Here is a 22,392-nt window from a genome sequence, read left to right on the forward strand (position 1 = left end):
ACAATAATAACGGGTATAGTGTAAACAGAAACTTTATTTTTGCAACTCTGTGTGTGTGTGTGTGTGTGTGTGTGCGCACGCGCGTGCGTGTGTGTGTGTGTGTGTGTGTGTGTGTGTGTGTGTGTGTATACATGTGCTTATAAGTACCCATGGAGGCCAGAAGAGGTTACCAGATCTCTTCAAGCTGGTGTTTATAAACTACCTGATGTCGATGCTGTGATCCAAACTCTAGTACTCAGACAGACCAATAAGTACTTTCTTTATATGTTTTTTGTTTTTAATTCTTTGAGACAGGGTTTCATTGTGTAGCCCTAGCTACCCTGGAACTCACTCTGTAGCCCACGCTGGCCTCAAACTCACAAAGATCCGCCTAGCTCTGCCTCCCGAGTGCTGGGATTAAAGGCATGTGCCACCACCACCCGACTCACTAAATACTCTTAACTGCTGAACCATTTCTCCAGCCCCTTTGCAACTCTTTTGAAAACTAAAATATTTCAAGGTTGGCAAAATGGCTCAGTTGATCAGGTTATACTGCCAAGATTGATGACCTGAGTTTGATCATCAGATCCTAAACTGGAAGAAAAGAATCCTCTCCCTCAGCTGGCGGTGGTGGCACACACCTCTAATCCTCACACTAGCGAGGCAGAGGTAGGCTGATTTCTATCAGTTCAAGGCCAGCCTGGTCTACAGAAGGAGTACCAGGACAGCCAAGGCTAGACAGAGAAGCCCTGTCAAAAAAAACAAAACAAAACAAAAACTACAGAGCTACGTTCACTGAAGGAAAGCTGTCCACAGAATGCTGAAAGAAAAGCAGATAGTAATATAGCATGTAAAATATGACATGATTTTATAAAATTTTTAAAGAAATTTTATTAACATCAAATACACAAAAAGAATAGGCTTAATTATGACATTTTATACATGTAATACCAGCACTCAGAGACTGAAGCAAGAGGATCTTAAGTTTAAGGCCAGCCTGGGCTACACCGTAAGATTCTTTCTCAAAACAAACAAGGAAGGAAGGAAGGAAGGAAGGAAGGAAGGAAGGACAAAAAAAGAAATACCTAAGAAAATAAATATTAAGATGATTTTTGTTGTTGTTGTTATTTTTGTTTTTCGAGACAGGGTTTCTCCATGTAGCTTTGGTGCCTGTCCTGGATCTCGCTCTGCAGATCAGGCTGGCTTCGAACTCACAGAGATCCACCTGGCTCTGCCTCACAAGTGCTGGGATTAAAGGCGTGTGCCACCACTGCCCAGCATCATTTTTTTTTTAAAGCCTGATTGTGCAAGACAATTTTAACCGGGGCTGGCCAGACCCCTTAACCAGGTAAAGGCTCTTGTTGCCAAGCTGGATGACTTGAGTTCAATCCTGGGAACCCACATGGTATAAGAAGAAGACCAACTACCACAAGTTGTCTTCTGAGCACATGTATGTGCATGTATACATGTGCGTACACGTGGAGTAAACAAATATATAAATATTTACAGAGACAACTGTAACTGGTCCTTTCTACTGGGACCAGAAAGAAATAGCCCTCAAGGAGCAGCATAGAGGTCGCTCTGTAAGACAGCTATTAAACTCTGACTAACAGCTTTACCGGAGACCCAAGAAGAGGATTCATTAGCCCACTTCACAAGACTTCCCTCAGTGTAAGTCAAAGACACCTGACCACAGCAGTAAAAGCAATCCTTTGGGAATCAGACAGTATGAGGCTGTCTGGAAACATCGGGTTCCACATTCCCATTTAATCCAGCGAGGTTTTCAAGCAAGTAGCTAGAGGGCAGACTCTACACCTTTCTCTGAGATACTTTTGCTAGATATTGTGCATCAGTAAACTTGTTTGAAGATTCTCTGGCAAGTGCCTAGAATGTGGCTCTGGTATCTGGTGATATACATCATCATATTATTTCATGGATAACAGATCTGGCGGGAGCAGGGCAGTGGCGGCGCAAGCCTTTAGTCCCAGCACTCGGGAAGCAGAGCTAGGCAGATCTCTGTTGAGTTCGAGGCCAGCCTGGACTACAGAGCAAGATCCAGGACAGGCACCGAAACTAAACAGAGAAACCCCGTCTCAAAAAAAAAAAAAAAAAAAAAAGAAAAAAGAAAAAAGAAAAAACAGATCTGGCGGGAAAGTCAACCTCATATAAAAAAATTTATAAAAACACCACTCTTTATTGTAACATTAAAATACATAAGAAAGGCACAAACTCAGAATATTGATTTTTAAACTTAACACACAGTATAACAGATTTCATTATGCAGATATTTCCACTGAATACGTTCGGCTTTATGATTAACTCCTTTAGTCCCTTCTATTATTTTAGTGCACATGTATGAAAACTTTCCTAGGGCCCACAGTGTGTATTTCTCACCTCAAGCCAAAGAGTACCCAAATTCTCTTCAGACTCTATGAAAGATTCATTCAATGTCTTAAAAATAATCAGACTAAACATGGTGGCTTAGGCCTGTAATCCTAGCACTCAGGAGGCAGAGGCAAGATTACTACACGTTCTAGGCTGCCTAGTACTATTTATGGAGTTCCAGGCCAGCTTGGGCTACAGTGAGACCCAAGAATGATCACAGCACTTGGGAGGCAGAGGCAGGCAGATCTCTATGAGTTCGAGGTCAGCCTGGTCTACATAGTGAGACCCTGTCTCAAAACCCTAAAACCAAAACAAACAAACAAACAAAAAGATCAGGAGTACAGCAAAAAGGAAGAAGGTTAAAATACTTTTATAGCCAGACATACATTATACACCTGTAATCCTAACACTCAGGAAGCAGAGACATTGGGATCTTTGAGTTCAAGGCTAGCCTGGAAAAAGAAATACTTTTATAAACATGAAGTTCCCATTTACTCTTTCCTTTCCAAATGTTCTTTAATTTTTAATTCCACTTATTTTCTCTCTCTCTCTCTCTCTCTCTCTCTCTCTCTCTCTCTCTCTCTCTGTGTGTGTGTGTGTGTGTGTGTGTGTGTGTGTGTGTGTGTGTAGGTCAGAGGACAATTAGAAGGAGTCTATTCTCTCCTTCTAACTTGAACAACCTCAGGCCTTCCTGCTACCATCCTGCTGAGGAAAAGCCAGACACTTCATGGCCACATGAGCTACAGCCATGGCCACATTTGGCCACATAGCATCAGTAAGTAGGGAAGCACTTAGGATCAACTTGACATATATCAACCAGATGGTCTGGGAGAGCTGGTATAAGGCATTATCACTTAAAGAGGAACCAGAGCTTCTGCCCAACTGTCAACCTCAGGAACTCTGGACACTGGTCAGCGAGCAGACATGGGTAAATGTTGCCCACATCAAGACCAGAGCTGCCATCCCTGACATGGTATGACTGGGCTTCTACAAAGTTCTGGAGAAAGGAGGCTCTCCAAGCAGCTTGCCACCCTGAAGGCCAAATGCTTCAGGGGAGCTGAGGAAGATTAAGGCCTTTTCTTAGCCCAATCCCTGGTGGCTTGACACTCACAAAGATCTTCATCAGGTATTAGCAAATTTAAAAAGTAAAAGATATGGTGATAAAACGAGAATATAAAATGAAGCAAAGCTTTGTAAACAAGGACCTAAAATAAGACCTAAAAAATATTAAATGAGGATGTCTGTCCCTGTTTGAAACAACAACCAAAGAATTAATCAACCTGCCAGATTCTAACACTTATATAACAATGTGCCAATACTATAAGGCTAGAAAATTTTTAGATGTTTTTTTCTTTTGGGGGTCATAGTCAGACAGTTTCATGTAGCCTAGGTTGGCTAAAATAGGTTTAACCAAAGACTGAGAAGAAAAAGTAAAAACTCATGGCTTGTAGTTCAGGGGTAGAACCCTTGACTAAGATGGGCAAGTACCTAGGTTTGACCTCCAGCACCACCCACATACACACACACACACACACACACACACACACACACAAAACACCTGGGTGTGACATATTCTTGTAATCCTAGAGGCAGGAAAATCAGGAGCTCAAGGTCATTCTTGGCTACATAACTAATTGGAGGCCATGCTTGGCTACAAAGACTATTTCAAGCAAATAACAATTAAATATTTTAAAAGGCAAAACTGAAGAAAAACCCAAAGACCCAATGAGCTTTTTCATATCCTTTTTCATGTAGTATTTTATTTAAAATCAAATTTATAAAGTACAGCAGAGGAGTGACACCAAATACTCTCTCTTTTGAGATGGGATCTTGTTATAGAGCCCAGGCTGGCCTTAAACTTGAAATCCCTGTCTAGGCCTCCAGAAGTGGGGAGTACAGGTATGCAACACCACACCTGGCTAGAATATTTCTTCCTTCCTTGAAGAGATTATTATCTAATTAATATTTTGGAATAGGGTGGGGTTTGTTTGTTTGGTTGGTTGGTTTTCTGCTGTGTTGAGGTAGAACACAGAGTCCCGTAACTGTAGGTTAAGTAATCTACCACTGAACAACATACCCAGACCTAGAGACCTTCCATTTTTTTTCATTTAGTTTTGTTTTTTTGAGACAGTGTCTCACACTGTCAACCACCTATCTGACACTCATTATATATTATATATATATAACCACAAGTTATTATATATCTGAAGATGATCTCAAACTCACAGCAACCCTACCTCAGCTTTCTAAGTACTAGGATTACAGGTATGAGCCACCAAGCTCAGCTCAACTATGTACAAACCAAGGGGAGAAGAGTTATTTTTAATTATGTATATGTATGCATATGGTGTGTAGGTATATCTTAAAATAATAAATAAATAAGGTAGAGGATAATAGAAGATACTGGGAACCAAATAACAAATGTGGGCACACACACACACACACACACACACACACACACACACACCCCTACCCATCCACATAACAAACATAATCCACACATAAACAGTTTTGAACTATAACTCTAAATCTTTGTTGTTAAGTGGGTTGTTGTTTTTTTTTAACATTCATTTACAATGTGTGTGTGTGTGTGTGTGTGTGTGTGTGTGTGTGTGTGACTGCATACATTTGAAGGTCAGAGGAAAACTGGGAATCAATTCTTCTCCTTCTACCATGTGAGTTCTGAGGCTCAAACTCAGATCATCAGGCTTGACAGTAAACAACCTCACCTGCTGAGCTATCATGTCAGCCCATTTGTTTCTTTCTGTTTTATTTATTTTCACGTATGTATCATGTGAATGTATGTGTAACAGGGCCCCAGACCTTAAGAGGGCCCCAGACCTTAATACACCTGACTCCACGATCGAAGTACCATTCAGGCTGTAAAACTGAGCACATAGACAGTGTTATTTTACCACCTGCCAAAAATGAAAACAAAGGCCTAATCCATCAAAGTCCATAGTTCTGGGAAAGTCTCTAAACATACCAGCCTGCTTTTTTGCTTCTGTAGTTCCAATTCTGGCTAACTTTCCTTGTTAACTGAAGTATGTCAACCCAGGATATGGTTTTTAGGCCTAACAGCTCACCCAGGCCAGCTTGGGGCTACACTCTACACATATGCCAGGCCAGCTGGCCCTCAAGATTCCAGGGATTCTCTGTTCTCTGTCTCCTATCACCCGGTAAGATTACTGGAATTGCAGATGTTCACACCATGCATGCAGCTTTTACCTGGATTATGGGATTTGAACTCAGGTCTTTATGCTTGCATGGCAAGCACTTGTACTCATGAAGCTATTTCCCCAGCCCTAGGTTTTCGGGGGTTTTGTTGTTTTTTTGTTGGTGGTGGTGGCAGTGGTTGCTATGGAATAATCCTGTATGCTGTGTGAATATACGTCGCTATGACTGGTTTAATAAACAAGCTGGCTGGCCAATAGCTGAAGAGAATAAAATTAGGTGGGAAAGCCAAACTGAGAAGGATGGGATGAGGCAGGGGGGAGCCAGAGGAGTCGACAGCAGAGACAGAGGAAGCAGAAGATGAGCCTGCCGTACTGAGAAAAGGTACCACCACTTGTCAGAGGGTAGATAAGAAATATGGGTTAAGTTAAAATGTAAGAGTTAGCTAGTAACAAGCCTGAGCTATTGGCCGATCATTTATAATTAATATAAGCCTCTGTGTAATAATCTGGAAGCAGCTGCCAGGACAAGAAAACTCTGCCTACAGTGGTGGTTTTGTTTCTGTTTTTTAAAGACAGGTCTCATTCTGTAGCTCAGGCTGGACTATACTGGTGGCACTCCTTTTGCCTCAGCTTTCAGGTGTTGGATTATAGATCTGAGGCATCATCATCATTACCATCTACATACAAAAGAGCAAATAATAATACCCTAACTTAAAAACCCATCAGGTAGGCTGGGACCCAGCTCAACTGGTAGAGTGCTTTCCTAGTATGCAAGAAATCCAGGGTTCAATGCCAAGCACCACATAAAACCAAACACAGTGGCACACACCTCTAATCCTAGCATTTGGGAGGTGGAGGTAAGCAGTTCAGAACCTCAAGGTAATCCTCAACTGTTGAGTTCAGGCCAGCCTGGGATACATGAGACTCAGCCTCAAAAAAACAGGGAACAAGGAGATGGTTAGTTGGTAAAGTACCCATGTTAAAAAGCTTGTAATCCTAGTGCCAGGCAGGCAAAGAAAGGAGGATCTTAAGGCTCACTGACCACTAACCTAGCTGAATCAGTGAACTCCATGTTCAGCAAAAGACCCTATGTCATGTTTTTTGTCAGCCTGACAAAAACCTGGACATATCTAGGAAGAGGGAATCTCAACTGAGAAACTGCCTCCACCAGAATGACCTGTGGGCATGTCTGTGAGGTATTTTCTTAATTGCTTATTGATGTAGGACTGATGGGTTGTACATGACAGTTAGCAGAACAAGCCAGTAAGGAGAAACAAGTTAGTAAGCAGCTTTCCTCTGTGGTCTCTGCTTTAGTTTCTGCTTCAGGTTCCTGCCTCAGCTTCCCCCAATGATGGACTGTGTAACCTGTATGCCAAATAAACTCTTTCTTCCCCAAGTTGGTTTTGGACAGTGTTTATCACAGCAACAGAAAGCAAATCAGTACATCCTTTCTTAAAAAATAAGGTGCTGCACAATCAAGGAAGATACCTAACATCAAATCCAGTCTACACACACCTGCACATACATTGTGTACACATTGTTGTTTGTTTGTTTGTTTGAGGCAGGGTTTCTCTGTGTAGCCTTGGCTGTCCTGGAACTAGCCCTGTAGACTAGGTTGGCCTCAAACTCAAGAGATCTGTCTGCCTCTGCCTCCTGTGCTGAGATTAAAGGCGTGTGTCACCACATCTGGCCCTACTTCACTATCTTTAAATGCCTAGCAGTTAGAATTTAATACAATCACCTGCTTGTTTGTTTGGTTTTGAGACATCTTACTCTGTAACCCAAGCTGACCCAGAACTCACTATATAGCCCAGACTAGCCTCTAACTCCTAATGAATCCCCTACCTCAGCCTCTACATGCTGGGATTACAACTATGAGACACCATGTCTGGCACAATTACCTACTTTTAAATCCACCCCACTTAAAGAACTGTAAATATAAGTGATAGATATTGTATCCTCTCCTTTTAAAACCACCTCACCTAAAGAACTATAAATATAAGTGACAGATACTGTATCCTCTCCTTAAAATGAACTAATAACTGCCCTTTGTTAATGAAATGCAAATGCTGTGTGATTACTGTGAAAGAAAATGGCCCCCAAAGGGAGTGGCACTATTAGGTGTGGCTTTGTTGGAGTAGGCGTGGCTTTGTTGGAGTAGGCGTGGCCTTGTAGGAGAAAATGTGTCACCATGGGGGTGGGCTTTGAGGTCTCCTTTACTCAAGCTACTTCCCAGTGACACAGTCTACTTCCTGTTGTCTACATATTAACTTGTAGCAGCTCCTTCTCCAGCACCATGTCTGCCTGTATGCCACCATGATGATAATGGACTAAACCTCTGAAACTGTAAGCTGACACCCCAATTAAATGTTTTCCTTTATAAGAGTTATTGTGGTCATGGTGTCTCTTCAGAGCAATAGAAACCCTAACTAAGACAACTACCAACTCTCTCTAGCCTAGATACTGAACCTAGGCTATGGAGATCTAAACCTCTGAATGTTATACTATAACACACATACCACACACTTATTGCCCTAGCCTTTCTGACTCACCTACTCAGCTCAGTCAACGTCACCCTGTTCTAGTACCTAAACTCAAGACCTCAGAACTGATATTTTGGGCTTTATTGTGCCAAGCTTCAACATGGATTATCTCATTTAGTGTCCTGTTTCACAGACAAGAAGTCGCAGAGGAAGTAAATGGCAGAGCAGAGAAAGATTCAAATTCTTCCGAAGATTCTAGAAACCATAAACAATGTTGCCTCATCTTTAAATTTTTCTACCCTGTAAATAAGAGCTTATGCTTCCATTTCTTCCACATTATCCAGTAGTCACTAACTACAAACCTGTCCTATGGAAGGCATCAAGGAATTTAGGCATAAATCTAACAGTTCTCCAGGAAGCTCGTAATACTATAGGAAGACCAGATCTAAACGAATAATTATTATGTAAGAGGGGAAATACTGTTTGGTTTTTGTTTTTTAGACACAGCCTCACTATGTGGCTCTGCTGGCCTTGAATTCTATAAGGAGCTTAGGATGGTTTCAAATTTGAGATGTTCCTGTCTCAGCTTCCCAAGTGCTGGGATTACATGCCACCATGCCCAGCTCAGGGAAATAGTCTTAATACAAAGCATGTAGAGGAAGAATAAATGTTTAAAAAAAAAAGTTCATGACAGCAAGTGATACTAAAGTTTGAGGATAAAGTTAGATGTGGGGGCTCACAATCCCAGCACCTGAAGGCTGGTCACCATGAATTTGAGTACATCCTGAGCTGAAGAAGAGATCCTGTTTCAAAAACAAATAATACACAAAGTGCAAGGCTACAGAGACTTCTAGGGTGTTAACATTTTTTATCTGGGCACTGGCTATCCGTGAACATATGGTTCATAAAAACTCACTAAGTTCCATCTACACTTAAATGTGCTTTAGCTATATAATGTACTTCAGTTTTTGTTTTGTTTAAAGACTTAAACTTGATCTGGACAGATGGTTCAGTGGGTAAGGGCACTCGATATGCAAGCAAGAAGACCTGATTCAAATCCCCCAACTCATGTCCAAAAAAAAAAAGTCATAGTCACAGATGCCTGTAACTCCAGCATCGTAAGGGTGGAGACAGGCAAAAACCTCCCGAGCTTTTGGCCATACAGCCCAGTGGAAACAGCTTCCAGTTCAGAGAGACTCTGTCTCAGGGAATAAAGGGTAGAGTGATACAGGACACCCAGCATCCTCCTTTAGCTTCTGAACATACACCACAGGCACACAACACCCCCACACTGTAGCCCTAACCTAACCCATAGATCTTCTCTACTCTAGGTATTTCAAATCCTCGGGTATTTCTTGATGATCCTCGTTGCCTTCTGCAACCTGGAACTTGCCCTTTTTCTAACCTTTTCCAAACTCTAGTTCTTCGTTAGTCCATTCTGGAAAACGAAAGAGAGTTTACTCAGGGTCAGACGCTAAGGAAACTATTATAAAAACATGTTCATTTCCTCTACTGGCTTGTGGCTCCTTCAGCCAAATTCAGCCAAATTTCTTTGTCTTGTTGGAGGGGACAGCATGCAATAAGGTAAAACGTATACATACATATTTTAAAGAGACAAAAACTAAGAAAAACTGCACTGAGAGTCCTAGATTGGGCAGAAGTGACTTCAGTACACAGATGCCTTTCTTGCAAAAGCACTGGTTCCCTCGGCCCCCCCACCCCACCCCCTCCACTATGCTATTCGATGGAACACCGCTGCCAAACCCTAATAGTCCATCAGATCCAATGCACACAGCACCTTCGGGTGTCCATCCTTCCGCGGATCCCGCTGCCTGACTCGGGATCGTGGGACACGCCCCCTCGGATACCCACCCCTCGGGTAGCGGGGCTCACACTCCACACCTCCTCTACACCCCATCCTCCGCACCATAGCTCCGCCCTCAGCTCGCGAAGGACCCCAGACGCGGGTCAGTCTGCTCAGAACCGCGCGCTTGTGCCATTGCCTCCACCTCCCATTCAATTCACCGCGCCTGGGACAGTGCAGACCGGCCCACTCCAGCCGGTGGCCTCACCTCTCTTCCAAGAGCTCAGTGGGGACACCACCTCAACCCTCTCTGAAATGAACTCGGCCAAACTGGAGCGAAACAAGGCCGCCCTCACGGTCACGGCCACCACAAGCACCAGGGCCAAGGGAGCCGCCATGATAACTGAGGCGGGCACGCAGGCGGGGAGGGCAAAAGGCAATGCGGAAGAGCCTCAAGACCTGCGCGCCACACTGTAGTACCTCGGTCGGGCGAGCGCAGCTGCTGCTGCCGGAGCCCGCCGACCTGAAGACTACTACTCCCAGAAAGCCTTGCGGCGGGACGACGGAAAGCAGGCTGTGTCAAACTTGTAGCAAAGGATTGGACTACGCTTCTGCTCACCGAAAAGAAGGGAAAATACTATACTAATTTCATTGAGATCGTGAACAAACTTTAAAGAATTAATTTCACTCGTGCGCATATTTTTAATGTTAAAATGTTTACCTTTATAGTTTTAAAGAGTGCGGCGTGTGTATTTATTGAACGCCAACCATCCTCAAGGCACTAGTGATACTGTGTTCTGAGGAAACACTTTTGGAGTGGTTAATATTTAGCTCGGCGACCTTCTGCAAGTTATTTAACCGTGGGAAGTCAGAGCAGGAGCTCAAGGCAGGAGCTTGAAGCTAAAACCATGGAAGAACGCTGCTTCCACACCTTCCGTTCTGCTCGTGCCCAGCCAGCTTTCTTGCACAACACAGGCACACCTGCTGGGCCCTCCCACTTCAGTCAGTTTCAAAATCAAGACAATCTGACAGACCAGTCTGATGGAGGCAATTCTTCCACTGAGATTTCCTCTTCCCAGATGACCCTAGGTTGTGTAAAGTTGACAATAATAACCAAAGCAACTACTGTAGTAAACGCCGTGAAATGATGCACTTCTGCTTTTTCTCAGTTCAGATTGGTAGCTTGAAAGCCTCCGGGTGGGAGTGTTTACATCTGAGAAATCAGCAAACACAACACATCAGGGGCTTAGAGAGCCTATTGATAAGCATTAACAGCATTCCTCTTCATTAGTTAATGTATGAGAAGTGCTAAAGTGAGGGCTTAAAGATTAGCTATAATAATTAATTATACAGGAGATTTTAGAACCATGAGGAAAACGGAACAGCGCATCAATAGTATCACTATGGTTAAGAAAAACTATTGAATATTTCATAATAGGTAGTAGAGGCTTTTGAATGTTCCTAACACAAGTAATGTCTCAAGTCATATGCCAGTTACCCTATATGGTTGCTATACATACATTGTATACCATACTGTACCCCATAAATGTGTAAACTGTTTCAGTTAAAGATTAAAATTTTTTTTTTTTTTTTTTTGTTTTTTGTTTTTGGAGACAAGGTTTCTCTGTGTAGTTTTGGTGCCTGTCCTGGATCTCACTCTGTAGACCAGGCTGGCCTCGAACTCACAGGGATCCACCTGCCTCTGCCTCCCGAGTGCTGGGATTAAAGGCATGCACCACCACCGCCCGGCTTAAATAAAAACAAAAACAAACAAACAAAAAAAAAACTTTTTAAAAAAGAAAAAGTGCATGATTGAGAATAATCAGAGATGAAGGGATGGTGTTAACATGACAAGCTGGTCAGAAAAGACAGCTGACATTTTGGATGAGTTCTACAGAATGAGAAATTCATCAAAGCCAGCACAGGGAACGGATTCGGATGTCAGGAAACAACAAATACACGAGGATCAGAAAAGAGGGCTGGAGAGACGGCTCAGCCATTGAAGGCTCACAACCCAGACAAGAGGACAGCGAAGAACAAGTCCAGGGGACGAGCATAGCATGTACTGTGGAAGGAGAGACACACGCAGGGCAAGCAGAGCTCCCTCGGCTGTTGTTAACAAACTGGGGGTTATTCAAAGCACAAATGATGTGCCACTGAAAAGTTTATTTATTCTTATTTTCAATTGTTTTGGTTTTCAGAGACAGGGACTTATGTAGCTCAGGCAGGCCTTGAGTTCACTGTGTATCTGAAGATGTCCTTGAACATCTGATCCTCCTGTCTTTGACTCCCAAGTGCTGAAAAATTACAGGCTTGTGCCACTGCCCCTGGCCTTTTTTTTTGTTTGTATTTTTGTGTTTTGAGATGGGGATCTTGCCATGCACCCCCTGGATGACCTGGCAATCTCTATATGATTTAAAGTAGCCTCAAATCCATGGCAATCCTTGTTTTAAAGATTTTTGTTTTTATTTTTGATGGCATAGGGGAGGCTATGAAGTACATGTGGAGGTCAGAACTACCTCTGCCTCCCAAGTGCTGGGACTAGAGCATGCCCCACTACACCCAGAGCAGGCCCCACTACACCCAGCTTCCATTGGAGAACTTTAAACAGAGTGGTATCAGATGTTTTTATTTGTGGATTTTTTTTTTTTTTCTTTTTTGGTTTTTCGAGACAGGGTTTCTCTGTGTAGCTTTGCGCCTTTCCTGGAACTCGCTTTGGAGACCAGGCTTGCTGTGGGATGTTCTTTATGGCAAATGTGTTGCTGATTGGTCAATAAAACACTGATTGGCCGTTGGCTAGGCAGGAAGTATAGGCGGGACAAGGAGGAGAATAAAGCTGGGAAGTGGAAGGCTGAGTGAGAAACAGCGTGTGAAGATGCTGGTAAGCCACGAGCCACGTGGCAAGGTATAGATTAATGGAAATGGATTAATTTAAGCTGTAAGAACAGTTAGCAAGAAGCCTGCCACGGCCATACAGTTTGTAACCAATGTAAGTCTCTGTGTTTACTTGGTCGAGTCTGAGAGGCTGTGGGACTGGCAGGTGAGAGAGATTTGTCCTGACTGTGGGCCAGGCAGGAAAACTTTAGCTACACAGGCTGGCCTCGAACTCACAGAGATCCGCCTGGCTCTGCCTCCCGAGTGCTGGGATTAAAGGCGTGTGCCACCACCGCCCGGCCTATTTGTGGATTTTTTGGGGGATGGGGGGAGGTATTTCCTATTTCCTTTGATGCTAGGGTTGAAACCCAAGGCCCTGGTACATGCTAAACACTTGCACTGCAACAGATCACTGTGTTCCCAAGCCTGTTTGAGTGTCAGAGAATATAATGTGACGACAAGATTATACCCTCTACCTCTGTGGGACTGGAGGAGTAGGTTGAAGAGATATAAATCTTAAGAATGACATAAGTCAGGCTGGAAAGATGGCTCAGTGGTTAAGAGCACATACTGCTCTTCCAGAAGATCTGAGTTCAACTCCCAACACCATGTTTCTCACAACTCCCTGTAATTCCAACTCCAGGGGATCTGATGCCTCTTGTGTACATACCCACACAGAGACTATTAACACAGACCCATCATTAAAAATAAACATATGTTGTTTTGCTTTGTTTTTCAAGACAGGTTTTCTCTGTGTAGCCCTGGCTCTCCTGGAATTAGCTCTGTAGACCAGCCTGGCCTAGAACTCAGATCTCTCTGCCTCTGCGTCCTGAGTGCTGGGATTAAAGGTGTGCTCCACCAGAGCCGTCTCTCCAGCCCTCTTTTCTGATCCTCGTGTATTTGTTGTTTCCTGACTTCCGAATCCGTTACCTGTGCTGGCTTTGATGAATTTCTCATTCTGTACGACTCATCCAAAATGTCAGCTTGTCCCTGTCTTTTCTGACCAGCTTGTCATGTTAACACCATCCCTTCATCTCTGATTATTCTCAAAACAAATCTTTCAAAAACTAACATTAAGTCATAAACAATGACTTCTTGCTAACTGTTCTTACAGCTTAAATTAATCCATTTCCATTAATCTATACCTTGCCACGTGGCTCGTGGCTTACCAGCATCTTCACACGCTGTTTCTCACTCAGCCTTCCACTTCCCAGCTTTATTCTCCTCCTTGTCCCGCCTATACTTCCTGCCTAGCCAGGATGTTAGGATAATATAAAAATCAACTTCAGGGTTCATAGCCAAGAAGTTCATATGAGGTTACAAAGAAATAGAGAAGGACACACATCTTTGGATCCAAGCACTGTGACATATTCTTTACATGAGCTTATTTAGTCCGTACATTTCTTTTCCTGAAAATATAGATGTTGGTATATGCATATTGCATTATGTAAAATGGAAGTTGAGGTAGCATCAACTCCATGGTAAAGAATGAAAAGACTATACACAGTAAAATGCTTAGCACAAGCAGGGCGGTGGTGGTGCATGCCTTTAATCCCAGCACTTGAGAGGCAGAGGCAGGCAGATCTCAGTGAGTTCAAGGCCAGCCTGGTCTACAGAGTGAGTTCCAGCACAGCAAAGTCTACACAGAAAAACCTGATCTCGGAAAAAAAAAAAAAAGAAGAAGGAAATCCTTAGCACTTATGCAGTGCCTCACACACGTCAGACAGCTGTTAGGTTAGTTACATCTCTTTTTTAAATAAACATTTTACATTTTTATTATTTTATACACATGGGTTTTTGCCTGCATGTGTGTCTGTGCATCATGTATATGCAGTACCTGTAGAGGCAAGAACATGGTGCTGGATCCCTTGGAAATGGAGTTACTCACGGTTATGAATGGCCATGTGGGTACTGGGAATTGAGCCTGGGTCCTCTGGAAGAGCAGCCAGTGCTCTAAGCTGCTGAGACATCTCTATTTTAATAGATAACTTAAAAGCTCTTACAGTAGAATTGTCTCTGGGAAGAACTGTAACGGTAACTCCCGCGTTACTGTCACCCGTTCACCATGTCCGAGCGAGGGGCTGCGGATAAAAAATAGAGACAAGAAACAGCGAGTCATTCGCCACGGCTGTAAGCCGGGTGCCAGCCGAATGCCGTTTATTGAAAGAGGGAGGAAACCTTAAATACAGGCTTACAGCACAATGGCGGATCCCCGGAGGGCAGAAGTTTGCTACTGAATGTTCTACATTCTTGCATCTAAGCTGTTAACGCCCAATATGCAGGATACACAAACAAGGAACTTCCCTAAAGCATTCAGGAGGGTGGATACCGGCAGGGAATTAGAATAGGGAGGACATCTGGTCAAGGTCGGCAAGCAGGCAACGGCTTTACTCAATATGGGAGGAGACCAGGGCCCTACAGGTCCCCCCTTTTTACTAAAAAATGAGCTTCTGACTTAGGTTGCGTGGGACGTCAGCAGGTCACCTTACCCGTCATGGAGACACCTGCCCAGGCCCCGCAAGTGCTCTGTCTTAGGTTGGTGAGCGCCCCCCAAGCATTACCCGTCTCTGAATACTCATTATCATACAGGCTCAACCACGTGAGCTGTAGAGTAAACTGTTGCCAAAGATCTCAAAGTGGCGCTGGGCTTGCAATCTGTTCGACACAGAAAAGACCAACAGTAGTCCTAACCCACCCATAGCCAGGAGGCTAAAGGCGACTGAGCCATTCCCTTCTTAAACGAGCCTTACTGCAAATTGGAGTCCTTGTAAAGTGGTATCCCATAAACAAATGGAACTTGAGTTTAAATAATTTTTACAACTTTCAAAGCCAATCTAAATGTATAAATGTAGAATTAAATTTATCATGCCCAATAAAATAAAAGATTAACTAACTGTGGTAGCTACTTTTGCTGCCAGGGTCTCCATTGTGCTAGCTGTAGAACCCAATTATGAAATAGCCATCCCAGAAATAGTAGCAGCAGTGGCCACCACCGCTATAACAGCAACAACAGCAACAGTGATGTCAGTCTCTTCTGGAGCGTGTTAGCATCATCTGTGTCTAACTGCCATGGTCCACTGGCATGGACGCAGCTCCAGGAACACGAACCACCAAGGCCCATTTTTCTTGATCCCAGCACTACTTAGGCTGGCAGGTCTGCAAAAGAACTAAGAACCATAAAGAAAACAAAAACAAAAACAGCAAACAAGGAGCAGAACTAATGGTCTCATTAATGGCTACATTCAGGCTCACAAATTTTAAGGTGTCTTCAAAAGAGGCTAGAAGAATTTCAGGAGGCCAATAGATGTTGCACAGAGCCATTCCTGAAAAGTAGGTACTACACCAGCTTGAAGAGGGTTGCAAAATGTGAAAAGGCTTAGCTGGCATGTTACTGTTAACAAATGAAGGTCATTGACCTTCGGGGTTATCCTTAATCTCCAAGGTGTGACACATTCTTAACATTTTTGAAAAAAGTTACCATACATTACCTTCTGAAGAATCCAACCACATGGCTACAGTCCCTAGGCTTACAATAATGTTTGCCAAGGCTGGCCGTATTGGGCTCTCAATCCCCATTGGCATCAGAAGGGGAGAGTTTTTTACGAAGGCCCAATAGGTCTCTGCCATGTTGGGCTTCAGCAGCAGCCACAGGGCGCACGCAGCATTCAGGAACCCAAAGAGGAACTTCATTGTCCTGCGGAAAGACACAAACAGATCCCCGGGCCCACACCAACACCGGATCGGGTCCCCTCCAAGTGCCAGTAGAAAGGTCCTTCCATCGCACCAGAGGATGATTTGCAACAGGAGCCCTCCAGTGCTTATCTGCAGCGGATACTCCAGCAGAATCCACCGATAAAAAATTTAAAATATATAAAACAAGGGAAAGAATAGAATGTGGAGAGGAGAGATGACCCCCTAGCTCCCCCCTTTTTACTTTAGAAATATATGTTTTTAAGGTACGATGGCAGCGTTCTACTATAGCCTGTCCTTGAGGATTATAAGGAATACCAGTCTTATTAACAATAGAAAAGTCTTGGCAGAATTTGAAAATCCCGTACTGCTGTAGGCGGGACCATTATCAGTCTTTATGCATTTTGGCACTCCCATGTAAGCAAAAGCATTAAGGCAATGATTCTTTACATCCTTAATCTTTTCCCCTGAATGAGCAGAAGCAAAAATTAGAGAAGAATATGTATCAATAGACACATGGACATATTGTAATTTTCCAAAGGAAGGCACGTGCGTGACGTCCATCTGCCACACATGATTAGGTAAAAGTCCTCGGGGATTAACTCCCAAATGAGGAACAGGTAAAAATTCAACACAAATAGGACATGATTTAACTATCTGGATGGCTTGTTCCCGGGTTATGCCTGTATGATGACGAAGAGATCCAGCATTAAGATGATAACGTTGATGCAACTGAGTAGCCTTATCAAAGGTGGAGCAAATTAATGTGACAGCCATACGAGTAATGGCGTCAGCCCTCTGATTACCTTCACTTAGAGGTCCAGGCAATTGAGTGTGAGCTCTAATATGGCCCACATAAAGGTTATGTGAGCGGGACCATATAAGTCCTTGCACTTGCAATAAATATTCATGAATGGGAGAAATGGATGGTATGTAGGCTGTTGTCTCCAAAGGCATAATGGCATGTGCCACATATTGACTATCAGTATAAATATTTACACTCTCATCAGAAAACATCTGTAAAGCAAGCAACAGCGCCTGTACCTCTGCCATTTGGGCAGAAGTGCCCTGGACTTTTATTCTCTTTACTATGTTACCAGAAACCACCACAGCAAAACCACGTGAAGTGCCATCAGTAAATACTACACGGGCCTGAGGAATAGGAGTCATCTGTACTATCTTGGGAAATATAACAGGATGCAATTTAAAAAAATGACACACATCATTGGAGGGGTAGTGAGTATCAAACCGACCCTGCATGGAGCATGTCAATATGGTCCAATCATTGTCATTAGCTTGCAACCATGCTATTTGAGACTGGGTGTATGGGGTCACCACAATATCTGGCTCCTTACCGAAAGTTTGAACACTGATCTTGATTCCCTTAAATATAATCTGAGCAACAGCCTGTGGATAAGGAGTAATGGTTTTTGCTGGAGAAGCTGGGGAATGTACCCATAGAATAGGACCTGTTTGCCAAAACACTCCAGTAGGTGAATGAGTAAAACAAAATACCAAATACAATAAGGGAGAAGAAAGATCTATATACTGCACGTGAGCCTGTTCCAGGGCCTCTTGCACTCGTTGTAGGGCTACACGTCCTTCAGCTGTTAGTTTACGGGGAGATAAAGGGTCAGGGTCGCCCTTTAAGATGTCATACAAAGGGCGAAGCTGACCTGTTGGAATTTTTAAAGTGGACCGAAGCCATTGAATATCTCCCAGAAAGGTTTGGAAATCATTAAGCGTGCGTAGCTGATCCATACGCAGAGTAATCTTTTGTGGACGTATGCCCGTGCATAGCAATTCATGACCTAAATAATGATAGGGATAAGATACCTGTACCTTTTCTGGGGCAATCTGTAAATTAGCCAGGCTAAGAACCTCTTGTAAATTAAAAAAGGCATCAAAAACAAGTTTTTTATCTCTAGCAGCCATTAATATATCATCCATGTAGTGAATTATATAAACATCTGGAAAAGCTTTACGAACTGGAGCTAGGGCCAAAGACACATAAATTTGACATATAGTAGGGCTATTGGCCATTCCTTGAGGCAATACCACCCACTGATATCTCTGATAAGGTTCTCTAAGATTTTCTGAAGGAACACTAAAAGCAAAGCGAGGACTGTCCTCGGAATGCAAAGGAATGGTAAAGAAACAATCCCTCAAGTCAACCACAATTAAATTCCAATGTTTAGGAATTGCCACAGGGGCAGGCAAGCCAGGTTGTGTTGCTCCCATGAGAAGCATGGTTTTATTTACAGCTCTAAGATCCTGTAATAGCCGCCATTTTCCTGACTTCTTCTTAATAACAAATATAGGTGAGTTCCAAGGTGAAGTGGAAGGAATGATATGCCCAGCATCTAACTGTTCCTTAACTAATGTGTTCGCAGCCTCCAGTTTTTCTTTAGTAAGGGGCCACTGCTCCACCCATACAGGGTCATCACTCTTCCAAGTGATTTTTATTGGTTGTATAATCGAAGGCTGCTGCGCAGTGACCCCTATGGAAAAGACCCTAATCCTCTTGTATCCCCAGGACCTCTAATGACACAGTTTTTGTCTGCTACAGGGAGCGGGTCTCCTTGCAACATTTTCCCTAAGCCTCTGCCTGGGCAGTAGCCTTGACTTTTCAGCATCTGTTGTACAGGCTGTGTAGTAAGCACAGCTCCCATACCATCTAACACATCCCGTCCCCACAAGTTCACTGGAATGTCAGGTAGCACAAAGGGTTGAAAAGTTCCTGCATGACCTTCCTCATCCTTCCAATCTAAAAGTAGCCTGCTCTGTAATGGTGTCTGAGCTGTGCCGATACCTTGTAGGTTAGAGGTAGAATTTTTAAGGGGCCAAGCTTCGGGCCAGAGTTTTAAAGAAATAACTGAAGTGTCAGCACCAGTATCTAAAAGACCCTGAAAATTGTGATCATTAACTTTTAAATTTAGCATGGGTCTTTGTTCTAAGGTGGAAACCCAGCATGCTAGAGGGCCCGTAGAGCCGAATCCACCCTCACCTCTATGTGGTTTAAGAAAAGGATTATTAGTATGAAAGCGAGGCATCAAAAGCAGTTGTGCTATGCGAGCACCCTGGGGAATAATTGTCACCCCTTTACCAGCCTCAACCATGATTCTAATTTCTCCTTCAGAGTCTTCATCTATCACTCCTGGAATTACTCTAATACCTTGCATAAGAGCACTGCTCCTGCCCAAAATCAGGCCTAAGGACCCTGCAGGTAGTGGGCCCATAACTCCAGTACCGAGAACCTGGGGGCCCATCTGAGGCGTTAATACTGCTCTGGTGGAGGAGCAGAGGTCCAATCCTGCACTCCCGGGGGTGCCTCTGATAAGGTCTTGGACAGAAAGGGATTCCTTCGAGGAACGAACTGAATGGGATGGTGGGAAACTGGGGTCGGGACAGGTGTATCCAGGGCTCCGTACACCTGGCTTCGGGGGTCCGGAGCGGACCCCGCTGCCCGTTTCCCGATGGCAGTAACATTTTTCCCTGAGCATCAACCTTAGATCGGCACCCATTACTCCAGTGATGGCCCTTTTTACATCGCGGGCAAAGTCCCGGCGTTTTTGCCATAGCTTGTGCTCCAGGACAATTATTCTTAACATGACCTTGCTGGCCGCATCCAAAACAGATTTTTGGGCGGGTTCCTCCAGAATTATTCCCCCTTATGGCTGAAGCCATTACCTGTCCCATGATGTGATGGCCATCTATATCTCTACATAGTTTAAGATAATCATTTAAGCTCTTATTTTTATGAGATCTAATGGCCTCCTTGCAATACTTATTGGCATTTTCAAAGGCCAGTTGCTTTACTATGGGCATGGCTTGATCAACATCCCCAAATACTCTCCCTGCTAATTGAAGCAGGCGATCTACAAATTCTGCAAATGGTTCTGATGGCCCTTGAATGACTTTAGATAGTTGTTCACCAGCAGCTTTATTAGGCAGCCCTTTCCATGCTCTGGTAGTGGCTACACTAATCTGTGCATAAACTGCGGGATCATACAAAATCTGTGCTTGTAAAGTGGCATACTGCCCTGTACCCGTGAGCATCTCAAGATTTCGAGCCGGGAAACCTGCAGCAGCATTTCTATTAGCTGTAGTTTGACAATGCTCTTGGAACTCACTCCTCCAAATTAAATAATCCCCCCCAGAGAGAGCAGCGCGACACAACTGCATCCAATCACTAGGGGTACAATTTAAGGCAGAGAAAGATTCAAGTATAGCGGTGGTAAAAGGAGCATGAGGCCCATATGACATTACCGCTTCCTTAAGCTGTTTAATGCTTTTAAAATCTAAAGGATTATGTTCCCTTTGCCTCTGTCCTTGAGCATTTTGAGTCTCTATAACCGGGTAAGCAACTCCCCCCGTTAACCCCTCTATGGGTGAGGAAGGAAGGACCTCCGTGTTGCAAAAGTCAAGGTTATGGGTTGGAGGTCTATCCTTGCGAGAAATCTTCTGTGATTTCCCTCTTAGGCATCTAGCATCCTTTTCTGATCTGACTTCTACATCATTACCCTCTGAAGATGACTCTGCAGAATCAGAAGACGACTCTGACGAATCAGGAACATCAGAAGTTTCAAGGGATCTGAGAGCCTCCTCTATCTGAGACTCCTCCAACACAGCTTTAGCTTCAGTTAAATGTTCTTGGACTTCAATATCATCACTAAGCAATGCATCTTTAACCAAGCGCCACAAAGAAAAAGTAGCTAAGGATACGGAATCAGGCCCTTCTTTATGCAAATATTTTTGTAAGTCAACCTTGACCTGTTCCCAATCTGGTATATTAAATCCTCCGGAGACCAGAAACCAAGGACTAACATTCCGGAGCATTTGAATAAAATCTTTAGCCGTCTTGCTCTTAATGATAGTGCCTTGCCGCCTCAACAGTCCAATTATTTGTTCCTCGAGGAGTGACTGTGAGCTAGCTGCACCCATTTCAATACAATTCACCCGTACCTTTTTTCTTTAAAATGCTGGCCAGCCTTGTGGGGTGTCCGTCAGCTCGTCCCTTCTTTCTCAGATCTCGGTAACGTCTTGGTAGAATCTCGGTGGGACCTCCATTTGTAACGGTAACGCCCGCGTTACTGTCACCCGTTCACCATGTCCGAGCGAGGGGCTGCGGATAAAAAATAGAGACAAGAAACAGCGAGTCATTCGCCACGGCTGTAAGCCGGGTGCCAGCTGAATGCCGTTTATTGAAAGAGGGAGGAAACCTTAAATACAGGCTTACAGCACAATGGCGGATCCCCGGAGGGCAGAAGTTTGCTACTGAATGTTCTACATTCTTGCATCTAAGCTGTTAACGCCCAATATGCAGGATACACAAACAAGGAACTTCCCTAAAGCATTCAGGAGGGTGGATACCGGCAGGGAATTAGAATAGGGAGGACATCTGGTCAAGGTCGGCAAGCAGGCAACGGCTTTACTCAATATGGGAGGAGACCAGGGCCCTACAAAGAACTATGACCATTATGAATGGAAGTGAGATCCAAATCAATACTTCTGAATCATGGTTATCTCCATTTATCCCTTTGTAAAGGCTTACAAGAATTAAAACTCGGGAGAAAACAGGAGTAAATTTTCACGACCCCTAGTTAAGCACCGGCTTATTTACTGTAACACTAAATACATGGGCAACAAAAGAATAAATAATTTGGACTCTTGAATTAACTTTTCGTGGGGAGATGAGAACAAATGTCTATTTACCTATGAGAGGGCACAGAACAAAGACACAGTTCTACCCAGGTCTAGCTTGATGAGCTAAAGAATTTATAGGACTTACTTAGAGGTGCACATGTGACCCCAAATAACTGAATCATTGTAAAGCTCCACTCTGCGTGGGTAACTGCCTCCCAAAAGCTGCATAGTTGGGGTGCCTCTTTCTTCCCTTCACTTAATTTCCCAAACTCTTTATAGGTTAGCACCTATTGAAATGAATATACATGCAGCTGGGAGAGGGAGTGGGGAGAGAAAGGAAGGAGTGACTGGAATC

General features: G+C 43.7%; 1 protein-coding gene across 1 annotated transcript in view; it reads right to left on the reverse strand.

Annotated features, from left to right (window-relative positions):
- Positions 1-10,320, reverse strand: part of Pigu (phosphatidylinositol glycan anchor biosynthesis class U) — a 90,980-nt gene extending 80,660 nt beyond the window's left edge. The window contains exon 1 of the mRNA XM_059261711.1: positions 10,096-10,320. Coding sequence (XP_059117694.1) covers positions 10,096-10,225 — 130 coding nt within the window. The 5' untranslated portion in view covers positions 10,226-10,320. The remainder of the gene's footprint in view (positions 1-10,095) is intronic.
- Between the last annotated feature and the right edge of the window lie 12,072 nt (positions 10,321-22,392).

The sequence above is a fragment of the Peromyscus eremicus genome, chromosome 4, assembly GCF_949786415.1.
Source record: "Peromyscus eremicus chromosome 4, PerEre_H2_v1, whole genome shotgun sequence".
Taxonomy (NCBI): domain Eukaryota; kingdom Metazoa; phylum Chordata; class Mammalia; order Rodentia; family Cricetidae; genus Peromyscus; species Peromyscus eremicus.